Below are 26,733 nucleotides of genomic sequence, written 5' to 3' on the forward strand. Positions count from 1 at the left end.
ACTTATTTATTATAATGTTTTTATTTCTGTCTCATCACTCGTAATTCCAACATTTTATCCCTTTTTATTCATTTTAACGATATGGATTGTTTTCATTTACTCCATATTCAAATATTTCCTTACAATTTTTAAAATACTTGTTTTATTCTCCGATCATAATAGATCATCTACAGGTTTTACTCAGAAATTTCCATTCACAACTTTACAGTTTAATACCATTTATATCTAAATGTATTTCTTTCTCATATAATTTTGCGATCTTCAAAGTTTCTAACATCATGTTTAGTTTTAAATCCCTATTACCTTTATGTGTGTTGATAATTTTCATTTCTAATTTTACAACCACGTTCAGTGTTTCATCCACACATACCAAAATATTTCTTACATCTTCTGATATTTAGTCTATGTCATATTTCAGTACTTCAAATGAATTTACACTGCTCACATTATTATTTTTTCATGTTTTAGAGACACTGACTATACTAATTTTACTATTTTTCCTACACTAATTGCATCTATGTCAGCACTCATGATAAACTAGCAATTGTTTTGCATCACATGCATAAAGAAATTCTTGAAACCAACTTTTTCAATATCGTACTCAAATTACTGTTTTCCAAATGGGAAATACCAGTATTCTTTGGTTTTACTCTGTTACATCTTTCTAAATTTTAACATCTTACTTTTAATTCTAACATACATCTTTTGAACAGTTTTTTTTCTTTTAATGATAGCCTTACCTTATTTGTTCAAATTAATTCTTTCATTCACCTTCTTTACTACCTTTCAGTACCTTCATAATTCACTATGCAAACGCAATGTCTTTCACTGACATTCTGTTTAATAATACTACAAGTTTCGTTAATTGACAAAAAGCGAATTATTTCTCAGTTCAAAATAGAACTACTATATTTTTGCACAAACATTACCTTTATCCATTCAAGACACCCCTTAACCTGTAACTGACGTAGCGATAGGAGACTCTTATGATATGCTCTTTCGACATTTGAGGTTTCTAGAACTTCTTTGGCAAGTATATCAATACCATCAGAAAATATATTTAACATTTTTACCCAGTTTAAAGGCAACATACTGTTATAAGAATGGTTTTAGTTAAATTTATAAGACAAATAAACACATTTTGTGCTAAATAGGCATAAACATTTAGATTCAGAATATTTCTTTTAAATCCGATGTAAGACTTGAATTTCATTCATGATACGGATTGTCTCTTGATTTTCTTTTTGTTTACCTTACACTAATAGAAAATTTTTATTTTACAAGTTCAGCTTTTAACGAAATAAAAACTACGATACACCTGCTGTTTTTAAGAAAAGGAACTTTGATATATTTCTGGAAATGTAAATGCTTTTAGAGTTTTTTTCTTTCAATAACGTTGATTTTCATTACTTTACTAACTTCAATAATTCTCTTATTAGCTAATATGAATGAAAGAAGATTGTCAAAAATGTGACACAGTATAACTCTTACGAACATACGTACCTTTACCAGCATACAGATATTACCGATTGAAATAAAGAAAGATACAGATATTTTACTCCAATATACATTAAATTAAAAAAATATTTAAACTTTCATACATTCCAAAGAATAAACGAAAACTCAATAGATATTGTCATGTTTGTATATATGAGATAAAAGTTTTATGAATGGTATTTAAAGTAATGCTTAGAACTTCATAAAAGCGAACATTCACTATATACTATGTTAATACACAATATCATCAGTTATTTACATTAATCAATGTAATATTAATCATTACATGTACTATATGCATATATATTTAAAGTTTAATTGTCTTACAATTGAATAATTAACTATTGAGAGAAAGAGATTCATATCTTACACTATTTAATTCACATGGAACAAATTTTTCCATCAACCACATTGAACCACGTTTATTAAATTCTCCAAAGCTCTTTTATTTCTACATTTTCACACTCACGACACATTTTAAATGTAACTATTGATTACCATTTCAAACACCGATATCATAACTCAGTGTAAAACTACATCATAACTCATTTTTTCCCTTCTAACTACAATTTTATATATTCAAGAAGTACATCTATAACGTTGCGCGCCTCTAACTAGCACGCAACCAAGAGGTGACTGTGAAAGCTTGTATAAACCACAGAGTCTTGTAAAGGGTTTAAGTCCCTTTTTATTCAACGTACTAAATTACAATTGCGTCCTCTTGACGCTTACAAACTGTGCCAACTAGGCAGTCAAAATAAAAATAATAACCTGAAAAGAAAGTAAAGACAATATTCTAACTACGAGGCTCTCTAAAATAACTAACTCACCGCGTTTTACAAAAACCGCAGCTAATTCAGCAGACTTGAAGCTCACTGGAACAATTGCAACTACTTCCCGCCAAGCACATAGGCCGCAACGCGGGGTTCTTCAATTCTCGATTTCTACCTCGGCGCTCGCTAAGTAAGAATAACTCTCTCCGAACTTGTTTCCTTCTATTTAAATCAGAATACTTCCGCTGATAATTTGAATCCTTGCGCGTTCTACTCAAATTTACATATTCTGGAATTGGCAGTTCCAGGGGAAAGTAAGGATTGACAGGAAAGATAGTTTAAACTTAAATGTTAGTTAAAATAAATATAAACCCTACATTTGCCGCTGCCAGAATTTGGAAAACTTGGAAGCAGGTCCTACAAACGACCTGTTGTAAGTTTATCTAATTCTGAACTAACTGGCGAAAGCCTCGTTTACACAGAAAAAATCTTATGTAACAATTATATATTAAAATTCTATTAGTCGTTACAAAGCTTTCTTCTTACAGCAACTTTTCCTGGACTTCATCAATCAATCTTGGTCTTTCCTTCCAGCATCTGGAAGGAATAAGTATCAGTATCTTTCTACATACATTATAATTTACACTTTCTTGACACAATAAATTTTTGTTTTTAACGATTCGTTTTTCTTAGTTATTGCTTACTTCACATTCATTCAATTTTTCAAGCATTAATTTAACTTTACTCTGGCTCTCCACCGTGTGTGGTGTCAAACGGGAATATTCGTGTTTTAGTCTTACAACACTTCCCCTAACCACCATGATTTGTTAGAATTCAACAACCAAATAGACACACCTTACTCGACATTCTACAACTGAATGAGCTACTTTAATAGTCTTAAAAATTCAAATGTAGGTGGAGAACCCTACAAAACACATTCATTCTAACTTCCCCCTCATTCATCTTTAGACATGCAGGCTTTCGCTCTAAAGCATGACTTTACAGTTTAATACTTAAATTTTGACTTCATTGCTTTTAAGCATTCACTTTTAGCATCTACAATTTTATGCTTCTAGACTAAATTCTACTTTTACATAACATGCAAGTATTTACATACATTTACAAAAGTTTAATACATATGCTTTTTACAATTTACCATAAAATGAATAAGAGAAAATAAATTTTTACTTTACTCATTCTTCGCCAAGCTGGCGGCACTGGAACTAAAATTCTTATTAGTACAAGAATACGAAGTTATTTTTATCTTCGGCCAAATTTTGGCTTTAACATAACATAATTAGTCTTTCGACCAACAGAAAATGCTTGTTTTTAGCTTTTACACTTAAAGAAAATAATACTTTTGCCTTAGCTAAATAAAGTAAAACAAAACTAAGTCTCAACCGAGACATATTGACTTTCGTCAAAACATAGAACTTCGTACTTATGCATAACATTTCGGAACAAAAGAGAAAAAAAAATTATAGAAGGTTTTAACTTATCTTTGAGTTTTCGATGCTTGAAACTCCGTCATCCGTTTTTGACAAAATTGATCCCAAGTTAGAGGTGTCATGGATGTCAATCTTCTCCTTGTTGATCTCCGCGTGTCGTCCCCGTTGATCTTTCTTTTGCGTCCTCTACATGCTGGCCTCTTGACGGAGTAATCGTCTGGTTGTTGGCCTTTGCGTTTCTGCCTGGGACGGCTGGTCTTGACGTCCTCCGGTCTGGAGTCCTTGAATTTCTTCTGTTCCTCGTACTTCTGTGCCTCCTGTTGGCGTTTCAGTTTCCGGAACGGCGGCCTTGCTGGCACCTAACTCTGTGGCCGTGTGCGCGTTCTCCTTGATGTGTAATTTCTCCTGCCATCTTTTGTAGGTGGTGTTTTCGTCTTTACCACGGTTTCTTTACCCGGTTCATCTGTATTTTTGTTTTTCTTAAACGCCGGAGTTTGAAACTCATTTTTTTCTTTTTGATACCGACGTCCGGGTTGTAGAAGTGCTAGGTCTCTCTTCAGTCCTCCGTTTCTTGGGTGGTGGAATAGTTGTTGCAGTCTCTGGCCCTTCTATTTCGTTTAGACTTGAGTCCTGCAAGAAACTTTTAAGGATTTCAAAATCATTTGGATTATAATATTTTTTCACCTGGTCGGGACTTGCTTTACAGATTTCCCCTCTCTCGTTTTTAAGATATAAGACTACTCCTTTGATTTCCTGAATTACATAGGGGCCTTCAAACTTTGGAGTTAGCTTTGCCATAAAATTGTCTGGGGCACTTGATAAAGAAAATTTTCGTTTCAATACTTTATCCCCAACTTTAAAATCTGCTTCACGGCGTTTTCTATCATAATAAATTTTCTGTCTATTTCTTGCCGTATCCGAAGTTTTAAGCGCCTGATCAATTAGTTTTTGCACGTCCTTTTGTCTAAATTCCTGCTCTCTTTGTTGCACAAAGAATAATTTATCTAAAGGCGTAATTAACTTTCTGCCTAAAAATAATTCTGCTGGAGTTTTTCCCGTAGTATCATGATGTGCCGTTCTTAAAGCATAAGCTAATTCATTTATGTAGCCATCCCAGCGCTTGTGATGTGTACTAACGTAACTGCGAATTATTTTTACAATGTTTTTATTAACTCTTTCTGCTATGTTAGCCTGTGGTCTATACGGAACCATTTTGATATGGCGTATATCAAGTCCATTGCATATGTTTTCAAATATTTGACTAATGAATTGTTTTCCGTTATCGCTAATGACTTTTATCGGTGCACCGTATTTTAAAATGTATCTGTGTAAGAATGCATCTGCGACTGTTTTGGCTGACGCGCGTTTAAGTGGAACAATTTCTATCCATTTTGAAAAATGATCTACTATTACTAAAAGAAAACGATTTTTATTTAACTCGCTCTGGGGGAAGGGACCAAGGAGATCTATGCCTAAAATTTCATTCGGAAATGTAGCGCGAATGCTATTTAAGTACCCGGCCGGGCTGTAATTAATATCATTTATTAACTGACATTGATTGCAGGACCTGACATACGCCGTTACTATTTTGTATAATTGCGGGAAATATACCGCCTCGCGTACCCTTTTTAATGTCTTTCTGACCCCGAGGTGGCCCGCTGTTTTTTTTTCGTGCAACTCCTTCAAAATGCTTAATCGAAGCGAGGCTGGGATGACTGGCTTATACTTAAGATTTTCGTTCGTTGTTTTCGTATAGAATAATAAATTATCTATTATTTCATAGTTTTTTGCTCTATTTCTTATCGCATCGATATCTGTATGCTCAAAGCTTTCGGGGTCTTTCAAATAAGCATAGATATTTCCAAATTCAGGATCAGCTTTCAGTTCAGTAATAACCGTATCTCTAGAATCTAAAATTTTTGAAGTCAACACAGCGCATTTAAGTTCATTACCTTCATCGTCCAGTTTTATACGAGAAAGTGCGTCAGCTACATTGTTTTCCTTACCCGGTTTATATTTTATTGTGATATTATATTCTTGGAGTTTTAAAGCCCATCTTATTAACCTGGGCGTTAGGTTTTTTCCCGAGTAAAGTCTACCAACCGCCGCATGATCCGAAAAGACTGTTACTGGCGATTTGCCGAAATAAACTCGAAATTTGTGTACAGCCATTAATACGGCTAATGTTTCTCTTTCTGTAGCTGTATAATTCCTTTGTGTTTGATTCAATGTTTTACTAAAAAATGCCAGCGGATGGTTATTTTGCATAAGAACCGCACCCACCGCATAGTCTGATGCATCTGCCGCAATTTCCAGGTTTTCCTCCCCCCTCAGGGAATTTTAAAACAGGGGCATTAATAAGCGCTTCTTTTAATCTTTCAAAAGCTGTGTTCGCTTCCGCTGTCCACGTAAATTTACTCTTTTTTCTTTTGATTACTAAGAGTGGTTCAACAATATTAGCGAAATCTTTTATGAAAGATCGATAGTAAGAACATAGTCCAAGGAAAGACGAAAGTTTCTTGGCGGTGTTGGGCGGTGGGAAATTCTTAATAGCTTTTATTTTTGAATCTTGCGTTTCTATACCCTTTTGCGAAATTTTATAACCGAGATATTTAAGTTCTTTAGTTGCGAACTTGCATTTTGAGGCGTTAATTGTAAGACCGGCCTCTTTTAATAATTTAAAAACTTGTTCGAGGTCATTAATATGTTGTTCCAACGTACTACTCGTTATAATTATATCATCTAGATAAATTAAAGTTGATTTTCCTAGGACAGGCTTTAGAACAATGTCCATAGCTCTCTGGAATGTTGATGGGGCCCCACACAACCCAAAAGTCATGCGTAAAAATGCATAAGTGCCCGATTTTGTTATAAACGCGGTTTTATGTATATCTTCGGGTCTCATAGCTATTTGATAGTAGCCAGACGTTAAGTCCAAAGTAGACATATATCTCGTTGATTTGATCTGTCTAATGATCTCGTCTATAACCGGCAAAGGGTAAACTGGAAATTTAGTTATGCTATTTAGTTTTCTATAATCGATAGCAAACCTCCAAGCCCTTTTATCCGAAGGAGGAAACTCGTTCTTTTTCCTACATAGTACGACTGGACTCGCGTATTCACTATTTATGGGCGTTATTATTTTATTCTTTAACATCTCCTGAATATGTTCTTCGATGATTAAGTCTTTTTGTTTATCATAGCGGTAAGGTTTAGTCCTACAAGGTTTTTCGGCATTTAATTGAATCTTGTGAGTCACGATCTGACAGTTTCCCGGTTTTTCTGAAAACAAATGAGAAAAATTACTCACCACTTGCTGTATTGCTTTACTTTCCTGGTCATTCAAATGGCTAAGGTCCAATTCAGGTGTCTCCGCAGGTTCCACCACCCTCTGGTCCATCTCCAGCACCACGGAACTATCTTGAAAATTTAATTTGGCCCTCGCGGCCCTTAAAAAGTCCATACCTAAAATAAGAGAGTGTTGGAGGTGTTTCACTACAAAAATTAATACTTTGAGATTTTCCTCTTTTACCTGTACGTTTAATGCTACTTTCCCGATGCAGTGACATGTTTTTCCTTGCGCCGCTATAATTTCCGTATTTCTGGTTTTAAAGAGTCGTATCCTATAAAAATTCTTTTTGAAGAACTTTTCACTCATGAAATTTCCTTCTGCCCCTGTATCGATGAGGGCTTCTACTGGTACATCGCCAACCAGGACTTGTATAATTGGTAGCTGTGAGTTTTTTACGATGACTGTATTTAGATGTCTATTTGAGGGTTTTTCTAAAACTTCCGGGGTCTGGACCCTCCCTTTCACAGGCCCCTCTAGTCGTTTAAAGCTTTCCTTTCAATCTGTGTCTTCTGGGTACGCGGATGCTTATTTTCAAATTTTCTTTTTGGGCCTTGACCTTCGAGTTTCGATGCGTTAGCTGGATAGTTCTTTCCCCCATATGAGCGATTTCCATTTCTGGTTTCCTCCTTCCTTCTGGTACTTTGAGAATATGTTTCCCCTCTCGCTCTTTCCGCTATTCTGCGATTTTGAAATTTCACCGCCAATTCGAAAAGTTCCTGCAATGTGGTTGGGTTTCTAATTTCAAAGTAGTCTTGGACAGCGGGTAACAATCTTGGTAATATTATTTCAATTATCTCCGCATCGGGTTTTTTCCCATACAACATATCCGTTAGCTTGATTTTTCGTAAAATAAAGTCCGTCAATTGTGCTGTATCCCGTTGATAGAAACTATATAGCTCGGCTTCCAGCCGTGCGCGATCTTTCACTATGGGGAAGGCCTTTACTAACGATTTTTTGAAATTTTCAAATGTATGCGTCGGGCTTCCAAATTCACCTAGAAGAAATTTTCCTATATTTTTCCACCATAGCGCGGCCTGTCCTCTTAGTGCTGATGTGGCAATAGCAACTTTTTGTCTTTCAGGCACAGGATAGAGCTGAAAGTGGTTTTCTATACCTTCTAAAAATACGGACACCGAATTTTTTCCGTCGAAATAGACGTTTGGCTTGATTGATGCTCTCAAAGTCTGGACCAGGTATCCAAATCCTTCTAACTGAGTTGTCATTTCTTGGTGTTGTCCAGCGGCTTCCATCCAATTTTCGGTCATTTCAGTTCGATAAGTGTTCGGGCGCCAATATAACGTTGCGCGCCTCTAACTAGCACGCAACCAAGAGGTGACTGTGAAAGCTTGTATAAACCACAGAGTCTTGTAAAGGGTTTAAGTCCCTTTTTATTCAACGTACTAAATTACAATTGCGTCCTCTTGACGCTTACAAACTGTGCCAACTAGGCAGTCAAAATAAAAATAATAACCTGAAAAGAAAGTAAAGACAATATTCTAACTACGAGGCTCTCTAAAATAACTAACTCACCGCGTTTTACAAAAACCGCAGCTAATTCAGCAGACTTGAAGCTCACTGGAACAATTGCAACTACTTCCCGCCAAGCACATAGGCCGCAACGCGGGGTTCTTCAATTCTCGATTTCTACCTCCGCCCTCGCTAAGTAAGAATAACTCTCTCCGAACTTGTTTCCTTCTATTTAAATCAGAATACTTCCGCTGATAATTTGAATCCTTGCGCGTTCTACTCAAATTTACATATTCTGGCATTGGCAGTTCCAGGGGAAAGTAAGGATTGACAGGAAAGATAGTTTAAACTTAAAATAAATGTTAGTTAAAATAAATATAAACCCTACACATCTAAGACATGATCATTTTCTATGTTCTAGCAAATCGATTCAATTGTAAACACACTATTAAGACTTGCGATTTTAGATGACTTGCATGTATTAACGATGTCACCGTTTCTTCGTTTTTGTAAGATTCGCATCAAACCATGTAGAATTCGAATGTGGTGTAAGAGATCACTTTTTCTTTTAAACACTTGTAAACAATGGATGCAATTTATAAGAAGAGAAGTATCATGCTGTTTCAAAACATCATCATCAGCATATTTCTGTTTCTTTTGACACAGCAAAATTAAAAAAAAAAAAAAAAAAAAGGTTCGTGAGATTTTCTTCAAATTCTGTTTTACTTGAAAAAATGTCCGAACATTCAATACGATGTAAAGATTCATATTGTTTTAAATTCTTATGCTCACTAAATATTTTTTATCATGATTTACTCTTAAAAGTAACTTTATAAGTTTTCATATCCTTTTTACATGAAAAGAACTTGTGATTATTCACTACAAAATTCTAAGACCAGAAGCTTCGCGACTTTTCAAAGTATAAACTTAAATTTCTTAGGACATACACTTTTCTTTCATGAGATTTCAAATATCTCTTCAGATTAATCGTATTCAAGAAACCTTACAAATATATCACATAAGTTCAGCGAATAATCGCTTCATAAACTCTTAAATTTTCAACACGAGTGAATCACTTGAAGCATATACTGCACTGTAAACATACAATACTTAAAAAAAATTGTTATAAAAAATAAAAATACATTCATTTTACCAAGAAGCTTTTCTATTTAAATACATTTATTTATTTCCAAAGAACAAGTTTCTGTATTACACATAAAATATACTTAGAATTTTCTTACATTAATTAACATCAAATTAACAGCAATATCCATTTACTGACATTTGATATACATGTTTGCTTTAAAATTAAAACTAAAATTTCAATATATTTCTATTAAAAAAACATAAGGAAAAAAAATAGTCATAACATCAAACAAACACAGAAATTTAAATAGAATAGCTGTACTTATATTAATGCATTTTTATAATCTTCATAACATTTCAATTCAAAAAACATATCGCAAAATAAATGAAAAATTTTTTTCTGCCTTAAGGAATCTCTTATATTTTTAAAATTAATACATAAAAATATATCTTCACCAATATATTTAATTCTATTATCAACACTTATTATAATGCAATCATGTCTCGTTTGTGAAGGATGATTTACAATGCAACCTTCGCATTTAAATAGTTTTTTAATCACTGAATTTAATTCAGTTTTGATAGAGTTTATGAATTCTTTAAAAAGTTCATCATCATCACTTGCCATATCCGAACAATTGTTTTTACATTTGATTTGCAACGGTAAAATAATTTCAAAAATACTTTTATATAAAGTATTAGATACATCAGGAATAATTTCTTTCAATTTTTTTAAAATATCACAGTTTACGGATAGGTATGTAGGTTTTAGTTTAAAAGAATTTTCATCTTTGTTAAAAACTTGTTGAAAAATACACTCACCTTCTTTGTTGAAAACTACCAACTCATTATTGCAAATGATGCTGGCACTCGTATAGACAAGATTAAATTCATATATTTTTGAGGAAAATTCTTGCCATGTTGCATGAGTTATGACAACACCGCGTGTAGTAGGGTATAATATTTTATTTTTCATTCTGTTTTCAAACTGATTTATGGACACAAAATATCCCCAACCAAGAGTCCACTGTGCAATCAACTTCGAACTTTCTTTTTTCTGTTCTCAATTATTCGGCATGAAGATATTTTCAGGAACAGATTTCATATAGTGGGCAAATAGTGCATATAGTCATCCTCTGGAAGTTCATCCTCATTATCTTCCAAGCGTCGTTTTTTAATTTTGGAAATTTTTATGTTTCGGAATGTGATACTAATTCTAGGATCTTTAACGTCAGGTTGAGAGGGTATTCCATGCATCCAAAATTGATTCGTTGGGGGTTTCATTACAAGGAAAGTTCCATGAGTTAAGTCCACGCTTCGAGATGTGAAATTTCGCCTGGTAAATACCATTTGACGTTTTGCACCTAAACTGATGATAGGTATATCACTTTCAGGTTCGAGACAAGTTTCATTGTCTTTATGCGTTGAAATTTTCGCCACTCCGTCAGGATAATAGTTCAATAAAGCAAAATTATATTTTTTGCCAGTTATCGTTTCAACATAATCTTTTACATTTAGAAGAGTTAAAGTCCATGGTTCTGCACAAATGCTCGTTCCAGAGAATTCGTAACTAAGTCCTTCATCACCAAAACCGAGTACTTTTTTTCGTGGAACATACTGAGTCCCATTAATTTCAAAACTAATATTTTTAAAATCATAATTTGATATTTCATCTAGCAAAATATCAGCTTCATTTCGTGAATAAAATTCTTCGTATAATTCCACATTTAACTCTGTATCACATATATTCCTCATATTCGCTTTTGAATCTAACGACAATTCTGAATGATATAGAAATACGTAGCATTCTTAAATAGCAAAAATTATCTAAAAAATACATTAACGAAATGATTTCATCAACACTTATCGTAATACATTCTTGTCATGTCTTGTTTGTGAAGCCAGTCTTTCCGGCGTCATATGTGTAAAAATAATCATGATAGGATAGTGGGAAAGAGTTATAGTGTCCTAATGTTGTTATTCTGAACCTCGATATTACATATATGCATAAGGAGAATCTTAAAAGCATCATCCACTTATCATGATAGAGTAATGGAAAATTTCTAAAACTCTGATAATCATACGCGAAAGAATGTATTATCTTAAGGCTGTTGTTGCTATTCCAAGTTTGACAGTACATACAGAAGTGAAGGAAGACCCTTGATAAGCGCTGCACGTTATCATGATAACGTGAAGTCTACAGCCTAAAATAACCTACAGCCTAAAATAATAAATAAATAAACCTACATACATAAAAGTAAACTGTGATATTTTAAAAAAATTGAAAGAAATTATTCCTGATGTATCTAATACTTTATATAAAAGTATTTTTGAAATTATTTTACCGTTGCAAATCAAATGTAAAAACAATTGTTCGGATATGGCAAGTGATGATGATGAACTTTTTAAAGAATTCATAAACTCTATCAAAACTGAATTAAATTCAGTGATTAAAAAACTATTTAAATGCGAAGGTTGCATTGTAAATCATCCTTCACAAACGAGACATGATTGCATTATAATAAGTGTTGATAATAGAATTAAATATATTGGTGAAGATATATTTTTATGTATTAATTTTAAAAATATAAGAGATTCCTTAAGGCAGAAAAAAATTTTTCATTTATTTTGCGATATGTTTTTTGAATTGAAATGTTATGAAGATTATAAAAATGCATTAATATAAGTACAGCTATTCTATTTAAATTTCTGTGTTTGTTTGATGTTATGACTATTTTTTTTCCTTATGTTTTTTTAATAGAAATATATTGAAATTTTAGTTTTAATTTTAAAGCAAACATGTATATCAAATGTCAGTAAATGGATATTGCTGTTAATTTGATGTTAATTAATGTAAGAAAATTCTAAGTATATTTTATGTGTAATACAGAAACTTGTTCTTTGGAAATAAATAAATGTATTTAAATAGAAAAGCTTCTTGGTGAAATGAATGTATTTTTATTTTTTATAACAATTTTTTTTAAGTATTGTATGTTTACAGTGCAGTATATGCTTCAAGTGATTCACTCGTGTTGAAAATTTAAGAGTTTATGAAGCGATTATTCGCTGAACTTATGTGATATATTTGTAAGGTTTCTTGAATACGAGTAATCTGAAGAGATATTTGAAATCTCATGAAAGAAAAGTGTATGTCCTAAGAAATTTAAGTTTATACTTTGAAAAGTCGCGAAGCTTCTGGTCTTAGAATTTTGTAGTGAATAATCACAAGTTCTTTTCATGTAAAAAGGATATGAAAACTTATAAAGTTACTTTTAAGAGTAAATCATGATAAAAAATATTTAGTGAGCATAAGAATTTAAAACAATATGAATCTTTACATCGTATTGAATGTTCGGACATTTTTTCAAGTAAAACAGAATTTGAAGAAAATCTCACGAACCTTTTTTTTTTTTTTTTTTTTTTAATTTTGCTGGTGTCAAAAGAAACAGAAATATGCTGATGATGATGTTTTAAAAGATTGAAAAATTCGTATACTTGAAATCATTATTGATAGGGCAAGCATATAGTGTCGTTGAAGGATTTCAATTAACCGAACATAATTACGATTCGTGTTTAGAACTTTTAAAAGAACGCTATGGAAAACCAGAGAAAATTATAAAATCACATATGAATAATCTTTTGGACATAGAACCAGTTAAAAATTCTTCTAACTTAAATGCACTAAGAAGATTACACGACGCTTGTGAAATAAACATTCGAAGCTTAAGTAATTTAGGAGTAACTTCAGGTTCGTACGGACACTTGTTAAATCCGGTATTATTGAAATTATTGCCTCACGATTTGATTCTCGAATATCACCTAAAGCGTGATCCAAAAGAGGAATCTGATGTGACAGGTTTAATTGCTTTTTTGAAAAACGAAATTGAATGCCGCGAACAAACGTACGCAGTTAAATAACCGGAACCGAAACTCGTTCCGTTGAACGGAAAGAATAAATACTTCGACAAACACAAAAGTAATTATAAATACATAAACAATAACTAATTCAGAAGTCAAACAACAAAAATCAGCGTTATATTCACAAAATTTTCACAGGACTAGTTTCGATGGTTTTACCGAACCATCATCTTCAGCTGCAAAACCGCAAATGAACAAGATAGGAAATAATGATTAGATAAGATACGAAGCCTGGACAAGAATAAGAAAGTGGCGCCATCTGTTGGCGAAACCAGAACTAAAACATAATTTCTCTAAAAGCCGAAGGCAAATTTGGATTGGAATTAGGATCGTTAACTAGAACAGAAAGATTTTTATGAATGTGAAATGCCTCTAGAAAATCCAGTTCTCCAATGGAAGATGTTTTTTGAACAATTTTGGCAGCAGAAAAATTGAAAGTGTGATTTTCGGACCAACAATGTTGAGCAACAGAAGACTTCTGTGTTTCCTTTTTTCTAACATATGCATCATGTTCTTTGACGCGAAATTTTAAGGCTCTCTTAGTTTGGCCAATGTAAATTAAACCGCACTGGCAAGGAATCCTATAAATACCCCAGGAATTCATATCCGGAATGGGGTCCTTGAGTATAGAAGTTGGAATTTTATTGATGGGAGAATAAACAACTCGAAAGTTAAATTTCTGCAAAATATGTGCAACTTTATAGCTAATTGATGGAAAGAAGGGAATGACAACAGAATTTTTATAATCTCCTAAAATAAGAGTGTGGCTTTTAGTGTGTTGAGATGAGAATTTTTTAACTGCTTGATTAATAATGTTGGGTGAAAAGCACCTGTCAATAGCTATTGCTTTTAAATAATTTAGTTCTTCGTCAAGGGCTAGTTTGGAGGAGCAAACTTGAAGAGCACGGAAAACATAGGAATAAAATGAAGCTAACTTTTGTTTAGTCGGATGACATGATTTAAAGTGTGGTGGAAGGCAAACCGATGAAGGTTTACGGTAAACTGTAGTACTGAAGTTGGATGTGTTACGTGTGACCAGAATGTCGAGAAACGGAAGAGAATTGCAAGTCTCAAGTTCAAAAGTGAACTGAATAGCAGGATCAATAGAATTCATTGTTGAAAGAACTTTATTTAAATCATCTTTATTACCTTCAAACAGGGTAAAAGTATCGTCTACGTAGCGGAACCATGCCGGGAAGTTTAAAGTTTCAAACAATTTTGATTCATAATAATGCATGTAGATATCAGCCAGGATGGGACTGAGGGGGCTTCCCATGGCTAATCCCTCAGTTTGCTTGTAATATTTATTTTGGAAAACAAAATGTGTTTGTTTCAAACAGAGTTGAGTGAGAGAAATTAGCTCATCAATTTCGATGCAAGAGAAATGAAATTCACGAAGTCTGGTTTCTAGACATCTTAATGCACCCTCCACTGGGACATTGGTGAATAATGATTTTACATCAAAAGAAACCATGAGTAAATTACTAGAAGAAATGTTTTTAACCTTTTTTACAAACTCTATTGAATTTTTTATGGTGTAAATGTTATTGTCTAATAGAGTGGAAAATCTAGAAACTAAATATTTAGCTAATGGATACGAGGCAGTACCTAAATTTGATACAATAGGGCGGAAAGGAATACCACTTTTATGAATTTTGGGAAGAGCATATAATCTGACACAATTCGCAACAGGTGGGATAAGCGAATGTTTTAAGTTGCTTGAAATGATTTGCGACCAATTATGAGTTGAAATTAATGAGTTGGTTTCGCTTACTAAAGTTTCTCTAAGTCAAACCCACTTTGTTTTCCAAAATGCATATTTTCGTCAAGTTGAAGGATTGGCTATGGGTAATCCTCTCAGTCCGGTACTTGCTGACATTTATATGCACTATTTTGAGATGAAATTATTTGATAAATTATCTTTTCGTCTTTGGATTCAGTATGTTGACGACACTTTCGCACTTTTTGACGGTTATAAAGAGGATTTATCCGAGATTCTATCTATTATGAATTCAATTGATCCAGCCATCCAATTCACTCTTGAAATTGAATCCAACAATTCCCTCCCCTTCCTCGATATTCTTATAATCCGCAATGAAACCGATTTTAGCACCACTGTGTACCGTAAACCCTTTGCAGTTTGTTTACCACCCCATGCCAAGTCATGCCACCCTGTTAAGCAAAAAATGGCTTCTTTTTACTATTATGTTTTCCGCGCGCTAAAAGTTTGTTCCTCTGAATCTTTGCTTACCAATGAACTTAATTATTTGAGAGCAGTTGCGATTGACCGTGGATTTTCTCCCGTGATTATTGATAAAGCCGTCAAAAAATTTTCAGATTCCCGTCAAAGAAGACATTCCACTGTTAGAAATAATATCAATGACCTTGTCGTGCTTCCATTTTATCCTTCTGTTAGCTATAAAATTGCACGGATTCTCCAGAAATTCAATTTTCAAGTCGGTTTCTCCCCTATTAATAAAATTCACCCTTCGATTCTAAAAGATTGCGTTTCTGTCTTGAAGTCTTGGGGAATTTATAGTATATCATGTCAGTGTGGTTTAAGATATATTGGCTAAACAAAAAGAGCGTTGAAGTTTCGTATCAAGGAACATTAATCTTATGTCAAAAAAGGGGATATTAACAAGTCTTCAATAGCGTATCATAGCTGGACTTTTAACCATAATTTTGATTTTGGGTCTGCAAAAATCATCCAAAAGGCTTCTTCCATAGGCGAATTGGATTTTCTTGAGGCTTTTCACATTCACAAAGATTTAGAAAGTTTAGTTAATGATTTGAAGTCCAATCCAGTCCTTCCTAATGCCTTTAAAATTCTACTGTCTTAATTCAATTATTTTTGCCGATAGATGGCGTTACCTCCTCGCACTTGGTACTACCAGAGGGTATAAAAATCCGTTCAGTGGTTGCTTTCCATTATTTGAAGTTCAGATTTTGAGCGTAATGTGCATTTGCCCCTCGCTCCCTATTTTAACTTCGCTAATATTTCTTTATGCTTGATCAGACAGCCTGGCTCAGTAAAAGTAGGCGGCCAGTGCAACTCTGATTAAAAATCTAGTTATAACGACGTGCAGTGCTGATAAGCACCACGTGTTTCTGTGATTCCTATTTTCTTCTTTCTATGTATTTCTTTCTCCTGATGAGGAGGGACCTTTAGCTGCCCTCGAAATCGATTGAGTGTTTCATTATACCTACGCTAAATATAAGGTTGTTTTTCACGGTTTTGAACGTATCTTTACTCATTGGAGCGGATAATTATTGGAAATTAGTAAAAGACAAAATTGAACGTTTGAACTCAACATTAGTTACAATGGAAAGCAAAATGGGTTAGATTTTATTGGGAAAACTATTTGATCGTATTGAAGATGGGGAAAATGTAACTAATGCCGTCGCAGTGACTTATTAATTCACACATCGAAGATTGAAAATTTGTGGAAATTAGATTTATTGGGTATTCGAGATCCTGTTGAAACAAAATGTAGAAAGGAAATGGAAATTGCCGCATTGAATCATTTTAACGAAACTGTTACCTTTAAAGAGGGAAGGTATGAGGTTCAGTTGCCATGGGTAACAGAAAAGGACTGTTTAAGTCAAAATTTGGATATTGCCAAACAGCGTTTAAACAGTACGACACACCGGTTGATACAAAAGGGCAAATTCGAGGATTACGAAAATGTTTTCACAGATTGGTTAAATGAAGGAATTATAGAGGAAGTCCCTGAACACGAAATGAGTAATCAGTGTCACTATTTACCACATAAAGGGGTATTCAAAGAAACTTCGACCACAAAATTGCGACCGGTTTTTTGATGCTTCATGTAAAGATAAAAATTCGCGGTCACTTAATGATTGTCTAGAGAAGGGTCCAAATTTGCTGGAACAAATTATTCCTATAATTTTAAGATTTCGCAAGAATAGAATAGGAGTTATATCAGACATAAGAAAGGCTTTTTTGCAAATGTCAGTGAATAAGAGTGATCGAGATTTCTTACGATTTTTATGGTGGAAAGACTTTGACAAGAAGGAACTTAGAGTTTTTAGAAATAAACGCGTTGTTTTTGGATTGAATTGCAGTCCGTTTTTATTGGCTGCTGTATTAAGCCATCACATTGATCTAAATTCATCTAAATATCCTGAAACAGCGGAAAATTTAAAAGAATCATTCTACGTAGATAATTGCATCACATCCGTTCCTGATGAAGAAACACTTACGCGATTCATCGAGGAATCGAAACAAGTAGTAGATTCTGCGTCATTCGATTTGAGAGGATGGGAGCACACTTTTCTTTTGAAATCTGAGGACAGTATAGAACCTACTCCTGTATTTTGTATCCTGTATTTTGTGGGATAAGGAAGATGATAGCCTCTTCTGTGAGGTGAAGACTGCTACTGACAAACCAGTGAATCTTACTAGAAGAAATATATTGTCTGCGGTACACCGCATTTTCGACCCCATGGGTTTTCTCTGTCCTATAACGCTAACACCTAAACTACTCATACAAAAGACATGTGGTTGTTAAAAATTGGTTGGGATACAAATATACCCGAAGACTTAAGAAAATAATTCTGTTCGTGGATTGATGATTTGTCACTTTTATCCAGTATTAGAATTCCAAGAGCTTTAGATATAAATGGAAATGAAAGTCTTAGTCTTCATACGTTCTGTGACGCAAGTAAACAAGCTTATGGATGTGTGATTTATTTAAGAAAAGAAACAAGTGAAAATGTATCGGTGTATTTTCTTCTAGCCAAAAGTAGAGCGAGTCCATTAAGAAAAATGACCATAAATCGTCTAGAATTATTATCCTGCTGTATAGGAGTCAGACTCGCAGCTCTTGCTTTACAAACACTCAAATTAGACAACGTTCCAAGGAACTATTGGACAGATTCGAGTACTGCTCTTTCTTGGATCAAAAAAGATGACCATTGGGCGCCATTTGTCGCAAATAGAGTAAAAGAGATACGAAAATTGTCATCGAAATCTGAATGGCGTCACATTCCAGGAAATTCGAATCTAGCAGATATACCATCACGAGGGTGTTCGATTAAGAGTTTTGTGAAATCTCGTGGTGGCAAGAGCCAGAGGCTTATGAAGAACGATGAAGAGTGGCCAACTAGTGAAGTGATTACTAACGAAGAAGAAATTATGAAAGAAAAGCGAAAAAACATTATTTCGACTTTGGCTAATATCACCGCTGAAAAATGGTATCTGATTTACTTTTCAAGTTACTTTAAAATTGTAAAAATGATTTCTTGGATTCTAAGATACATAAATAATTGTAGACATGGAGGAAGAAATTATGACAAAACCCTGAGTGTTGAAGAATTGGACATTGCTGAGAAGAAATTAGTGAAGATTGTCCAACAAGAAGCATTCTCTAGTGAAGAACAGTTGAAGGGACATTTTACTTTCAGGGATGAAGAAGGGATTATAAGATTGAAAACGAAGATTTTGAGAAGACATGACGATGAAAACTTCCGGTGCCCCATTGTACTTCCATCCAAACATGAATTAGTAGGAAGAATGATACAAGACTACTATTTACAACTTTTACATGCTGGTACTCAAGTTCTCTTGACCAATATTCGTCAAACGTTTTGGATAATAAAAGGAAGAAAAGCAATACAAAGAGTCATATCGAAGTACGTTCGGTGCAAGAGACTCTCGGCGAAAGCTCTTGATACAGTGCCTTGTCCTCTCCCAGAAGATCGAGTCAGAGATGCTTATGCATTTGAGGTGACAGGTGTTGATGTAGCAGGACCACTTTATTTAAAAGAAAATAGAAAAGCTTGGATCTTGCTTTTTACTTGTGGAGTTTATCGTACGGTTCATTTAGAATTAATTGAAAGCTTATCGACTAACGGATTTTTTCTCGGATTTAGAAGATTCATAGCACGAAGAGGACGGCCTAGAGTAGTATACAGCGATAATGGCACAAATTTCGTAGGGGCAAGGAATTTGCTCCGATCTGCTGATTGGAACCAAATTATCAGAAGTTCTTCGATAATGAAAATTCAGTGGAAGTTAAATCCACCAACCGCAGCATGGTGGGGCGGCTGGTGGGAGAGACTGGTTCAGATGATCAAGAAATTATTGAGAAGAGCCCTGGGAAAAGCATTACTTTCATATGAAAAAATGTTAACTATCCTATGTAATGCAGAAGTAAATATCAATTCCAAACCGTTAACATACGTGTCAGAAGATTCCACCGATTTATGTACACTCACTCCATCTATGTTTATTCAGGATGTGCGAACTGAAGGTCTGGACAGTTTGGATAAAATCAACTTATCGAAAAGATGGCGATATCACCAAAAGTTACGTGTGGAATTTCGTAAAAGATTTAGAGATGAATATCTTGGTATGTTAGTACATCGACCAAAGACTGTACCTTCGCGAACCATCAAGAAAGGTGATTTAGTGTTTGTAGAGGACGATAAAAGGAAAAGAACAGACTGGCCTATGGGTCGTGTGATCGAAACATACCCAGGAAAAGACAACAACATCAGAGTGGTGAAAGTAAAAATATCTAGTGGTGAACTGTTAAGACCAGTTCAAAGAGTATTTCCAATGGAGATAGACAATAAAGAACCTATCTTCGAGCTTAAAACTACTGAATCATCCACATCTTCGAGAAATACTGGTAAAAGGAATGGTTTAGTAATTGATACCAAAAAATGTGAACTTGAAAATTCTGATAAAAACATTCAGTTTAGTAGATATGGCAGAAAAATTGTGAAACCAAAGAACTTTAATTAGTTTAATTTTGTTTTCAGTACCACTATTATTTGTTTTCTTTATTCCTTTCTTTGAATTTAAATTTTGTATGTAATTTGATTTTCCAGTTTATTGAATTAATCTCTTTGCTAGTATTTTTCAGAAAAGAATTTTTTGCCTATTGTTTAAAGAATGTAAGTTGCAGAATATTAAGTAAGTTAAAAATATTCAAGATATTTGTTACGCCTAGATAAAATCGTTGATTTTGGTAAGATTTAAATTACTCATCTTACGTTTTTCAATTTTCATTTTACAATTGTTTTGATTTTTTCATACTTTGTCAAAAATCAAAAGGTGGGAGAAATGTTACAACTCGAACGTGAAATGAGCGAAAGTTTCTCTTCATCCAGTGGCAACGGGGAGTCGAAAAACGAACTCGGAAGAGAGCGGTCGCTCATTCGATTTCTCTCGATAGAATTTGATACGAAGGGGGGATAATCCCCATCTTTTGATTTGAAATTAATCTCGAATTATGTATATATTGTAATATAAAAGATCGGTGTAAATAAAAGTCATTAAGACTTAATTTAAATAGTGATTTGAATCGAATATAGAGATCGAAACTCTCCCAAATAGAACTATGGATTTTAGAAATGACAAAATGTCTAGATTTTTCTTTAATGAATTCAGGGCTGAAACTTTACCTTCCGTAATATATCATCAAACAAAATTATTTTAATCATTTACTATAGAAAATATGATATACAATAGAATGTTTTATGTATGGGTTGCATATATTTTAATACATTATTTAAATATTCCTGAAAATTTGAATATATTCCCATATGAATTAAAATGAAAAAAGAACATTATATTTTTAAAAGTACATATATCAGTTAATTAAGCGAATTATGATTTACAAATTACCTCCATGTAATCCTCTTCCGACTACTCTTTCCAAAATCTGAGGCTCTGCTGCAAATGTTAATTAAAAAAATATATGAATTTAACAAACATTTATATCCCAAAGCATTTGACAGTAGTTATTATGTTATATACATATAGCACATCTACACACATATATATAATCAAGAGATAATAATTAAATCATAAATTAAATTAAGAAAGTGGTTAACAGTGAGTGGAAGTACAAACATAAAACTGAAACAAAAACAATTCAATAAAATAACATAATGAAATTAATGTAATAAATTAGGTTTTTTTTTTTTTTAATTTTGATTTATGCACATCCGGTTAGACTGTTCACCAGTTTCTTGATTTAATTTTTATCTCTTACCTCTTTAATCAAATTCGCAGCATACTGCGCGACTTTAATAATTTAACATTTTAATTTGAAATTTATGAACTTTTTTTTACATACATATAAATATATATATATGTATACGTATGTATGTATATATATATATTATAAGTAAGGTTGTAAGAACAAACGAAAAAAGAACAATTTAGGTCAAAATGTTGCGCATTGTGTTGCAAAATTAAGGAATGGCGTGCTTACTAAAATTTATATATATAGTATATACACACACATATAACTTACTAAAATTTATATATATAGAATATACACATTTATATATATAGTATATACGTATCAAGATTTTTCAGATCATTTAAATATCTTCCTCAACAAGAAAATAAGACTTAGCTGATAAGTTACATATGAAGTGTTCAAACTTTTCAGATTTATTTTTCGTGAAAGGAAATTGGAATATGTTTATTTCCACTTGAAAGATGTAGAAAAAAGAGATAGAAGGCGCTGCGCCGCCCGTATGTTTAGCTAATTAAGAGTTTTCAGCAGAGAGGGTTGAGAGGTAGATGAGAGTGGTTGAGAGAAGTATAAACCAGTTATCCTGTAATCTGTATATAATATTTGTACATAGTTCTTCTCTTCATTAAATAGATTTAGTTAAAGGAAAGTGTCTTTGTTTGGCCAATAGAACACAAGAACCACCGATAATAGAAGGTGGAAGTAAGTTATTACATACATCAAGTTTTTGGTGCATCGGCCGGGAAGGTGAGTCATTTCATTTATCTGCATGCAATTTATCTTTGATAATGAGTTTTGAAGAAACCGTCGAAGGAAACAGAAAAATTAGAGGTTCGTTTCGTACCAGTGTAACAAAATTAATAAGGAAATTGGATGAGGAATTGCAAAGCGAGAATCCGAACCTAGAAGTGTTGCAGGAATCGCTTTCAGTGTTAATCGAGAGAAAAACTAGCTTGTTAAAATATGATGAAGTTATTAATGCTCAAAGCACTGTTCAGGAATTAGAGACAGAAGTAGAACATTGTTTAAAATACAGAGAATCCATCATTAGATGTAAATCGAAAGTCAATAGATATATTCAAAATGTGGGTAAAACCGGAACAACTTCACAAGTTTCGGAAATCAAAACTAATTATAATACTAAATTGCCTCGCATTACCTTAGAAACTTTCAGCGGCGATTTATGTAAATTTACTGAATTTTGGGCTCAGTATAAAGCTGCCATTTACGAAAACAATACGCTTCAAGATGTTGAGAAGTTTAACTATTTAAGGTCTTTATTCACCGGTTCAGCTGCAAAAGCTATAAGCGGATTGCCATTAATAGGAGAAAACTATAGAAAGGCCATCGAAATCTTAACTGACAGATTTGGGAAAAAAGGAATATTAGCGCGCATATGAACATTCTCCTAGCTATGGAGCCAGTACGCCGTTCAAGTGATGTAGCCAGTTTAAGAAAACTATATGATGAAATAACAGTTCAAACAAGAAGTTTAGACATTAGATATTAATTTTAATTCTTACGTCAATCTATTACTTCCTATTTTATATAAGTGTATACCGCAAGATTTAGTGTTACAGTTTAGTAGGGAGCAAAAGGTCGACACAGAGTCAACAGTGTCAGATTTATTGTTGTTTCTAAAGAGAGAAGTAGAAGCGCGCGAAAAGTCATTAACTCTTGAGTCTTAAACAACAAACACTTTCGATAACCAGTGAAAGAAATACCGACAACTATCGTAAAAGTGTTGCTCCAATTTGAAAAGGAAATGGTATCAGCGGCGACGCTTAATACATCAGTCGAAAATTATATGTGCGACTTTTGTCTTAAATCTCACCTCTCAAAAGACTGCGACTTAAGTATTTCAGAGAAACACAAAGCGTTATACGATCAATTTAAGTGCAAGCGCTGTTTAAAAAAGGGTCACAAGAAACCATTTTGTAAGGCAAAATGGGTTAAATGTTGTCGCGTTTACTTACTAGAACTTTACTTCCACGGACGCCCTCTGGCGAAAGAGACTAAAAGTAGTCAGTTGAACGGCTGACGCGTCTAACAGATGTATAACGATAGACCGTCTCCGTATAAATTATGCTTGTAATCATTATAAATTGTAAATATTTTGTACATATCTTTCATATGAATTAAAATTTCTTAAAAAGTTTATAGCTGTGCTTGCAGTGAATCGAAGTTCATCATAGAGACGGATACCGACAAGAAGGAAAGCAGGCAGTTCAGGGCAGCCCTATTTAGAAGGTAAGTGAACTTTCACTTATCTATTTAATGATCAAAAAATTTTAATAGTACAAAGTTGATAAAAATTTTTAACATGGCGCCCGAACAGGGACTGCCATTAACTGCTATTTTGCTAACTATTGAAACTGTCTAAGTTAATGTCAGTTATATAGATGATACATAAGCATAAATAATTAGTGAATTGCTGATAGTTGTTGGATTATTGAATATTAAACAATGACGGAATTCATCGATACATTGAAAAGAAAACGCGGTCACATAAGGGCTGCCGTTACAAAATTAATTGGCCGAATCGAAGCTGAATTACGAAAAACAGAAGTGAATGCAGAGGAACTAGAAATTTCCTTAGAAGTCTTAAATGAAAAATCGACCGAGTTAAAACAAATAGATGCCGATATAGAAAAATTAATAGACATAAAGGATCTAGACCAGGAATTAAACGGTGTTGACGAATATCGTGAAAGAATAACTACATTTAAATACAAAGCTAACAAAAAATTGAAAGAAATTAATATAGAACAACAAAAATTTAGTGTGTTAAGAAGCACTGAACAGTTAAGTGAAAATATTATAGAAAACGTTAAAATCCAAAGTCATAATGTGAAGCTTCCTAAACTTACGATTCCGAAGTTTTATGGCGAGAGCATTCCGAACTTACGATTCCGAAGTTTTATGGCGAGAGTTGCGAATGGCTGACATTTTGGAACACTTTTCATCAGCCATACACCAAAATAAAACGCTTGACGCTATAAGCAAATTTAATTATTTGAAATCCTTTTTGGGAGGTACTGCTTATAACACCATTGACGGTTTCGATTTAACCGAAGAAAATTACGAAACTTCAGTTAAACTCCTCACAGAAAGATTTGGAAATAAAGATGTACTGATCAACGCCCATATCGATAAATTACTGAAAATAAGACCTCTAAAAGATTGTAATGACATTCAAAATTTCCGTAAGTTATTCAATTATATACAGAAACATATTCGATGTCTTGAATCATTAAATATGACCTCAGAAACATATGGAGCTTTATTAACACCTATTTCGCTTAAAACATTGCCCCCAGATTTGGTTTTGGAGTGTAATAAAACAGTTCGAAAATCAAATTACGATTTGAATCACCTAGTGGAATTTCTTTCTGAACAGTTAGTTGCGCGGGAACGTACATTCCAGACGGTCCAGCCAAAGGCGGCGCCGCAAAAGCATAACAAACTGAGTGAATCCAGACCTATTGCGAAACACACAGCTTCGGAGTTAACGAACGCAAGTTTGCGGGGGGGACAAACACCATGTGTTTTCTGCGACTCTTCTGATCACGAGTCTATAACGTGTAAACAAGCATCTTTATGGTCTACTGAGAAAAAAAGGGAGAAATGCAAAGCGAAAGGAATCTGTTATCGCTGTTTACACCCTCGGCACTTTAGTTTTAATTGCACTTCTAGAATAAGGTGTGAATTATGTAAACAACGACATGCCACTATAATGTGTTTTAAAAACCAAAACGGAGAAATTAAGGAAGAACAAATTGAAAATAAGGCCTTAACGAATAATTCATCCTATGAAAGTGTAATCTTGCAAATTTTAATTGTCAATGTTTACGTAGATGGTGAAAGCAATTTTATACGAATAATTCTGGATACCGGAAGTAGCAGATCATATATCAGCACATTTCTTGCGGAGAAATTAAAACTAAAATCTTTAGATCAGGAAAGTGTGACTCATGGGCTTTTTGGAGGTATAGAAAAAAGGGAAAATAACAACAAGTATCTGATTAAGTTAAATAACCCAGAAACAGGATTCACATGCGAAATGGAAGTTTTGAGCCAAAAAACCATATGCTCACATATTCCAAAATTGGAGGATAGGAAATGCTTAAAGAAACTCAGAGGTTACAAAATTTTACCAGTGATGTAACTAATGAGAATTCTTGTTTATTTGAAAAACACCCTAATGAAATACACATGCTTGTAGGAGCAGATTATGCCGGAAAACTCTTTACAGGGGAAATAATACACGTAACGGAGAGTTTAGTAGCGATGAATACACACCTTGGTTGGACTATATTAGGGAGAACGAAGGTAAAGGGAAAGAATTTTAATGCAATTCTTTTATCACTACACATTAGTGACAGAAAAATTTGTGACTTGTGGTCTCTTGATTCTATCGGAATAACTGAACCAGCTCTTTCGCAAACAAAACAAGAAATACAAAAGGCTACAGAAAATTATTTTATCCGTACTTTAAATAGAGATGACGCTGGAGGGTATCAGGTGTCACTGCCATGGCTTCAAATTCATCCTGAGTTGCCAGATAATAGAATCCTTGCAGAAAAGCGTCTGAAGTCTTGCATGAAAACTCATCAGACAAAGAATTCCTTAGAAGCCTACGAAACTGTTTTAAAGGATTGGGTAGAAGAGGGAATAATTGAACCTATCGATATTTCGGAGGCAGAAAAGATCAAAGGACATTATCTGCCACATAGAGCAGTGTTTCGGGAAAATTCGACTACCAAAATTCGACCAGTGTTCGACGCATCTGCAAAGGAGAAAAATTCGGTATCTCTGAACGACTGCCTGGAAAAGGGTCCTAATTATCTTGAATTGATCCCCAAAATTTTGACAAAATTTCGAGAGAGGAAGTATGGAGTGATTTCCGATATAAAAAGAGCATTTCTTCAGATAGGTGTGAACCCAGCGGATCGAGATTTTCTCCGGTTCCTATGGTGGGAGAAAGGACAGCCTGAAAAACTGACTATATATCGGCACCGAAGGGTTGTATTCGGCGTAAACGCCAGCCCCTTTTTACTCGCTGCCACGATTAACTACCATTTGGAAAATGTACCAAAACAACATGAGGAAATAGCTTCAAAGCTAAAGAAAGCCATGTATGTGGATAACTGCGTAGCGAGCGTGGAATC

The 26,733-nt window shown here is 33.8% G+C and overlaps 1 protein-coding gene across 3 annotated transcripts in view; it reads right to left on the reverse strand.

The window, feature by feature from the left end:
* The window catches only part of LOC118205696 (uncharacterized), a 92,650-nt gene that overhangs the window by 30,191 nt on the left and 35,726 nt on the right, over window positions 1-26,733 (reverse strand). For all 3 annotated transcript variants that reach the window (XM_085825808.1, XM_085825810.1, XM_085825809.1), the window contains exon 5: window positions 21,202-21,249. In XM_085825808.1, the coding sequence (XP_085681934.1) occupies window positions 21,202-21,249 (48 nt within the window). The remainder of the gene's footprint in view (window positions 1-21,201; window positions 21,250-26,733) is intronic.

The sequence above is a fragment of the Stegodyphus dumicola genome, chromosome 10 (assembly GCF_044657685.1).
Source record: "Stegodyphus dumicola isolate Sdum_Otavi_A_Nest chromosome 10, ASM4465768v1".
In the NCBI taxonomy this organism is placed as follows: domain Eukaryota; kingdom Metazoa; phylum Arthropoda; class Arachnida; order Araneae; family Eresidae; genus Stegodyphus; species Stegodyphus dumicola.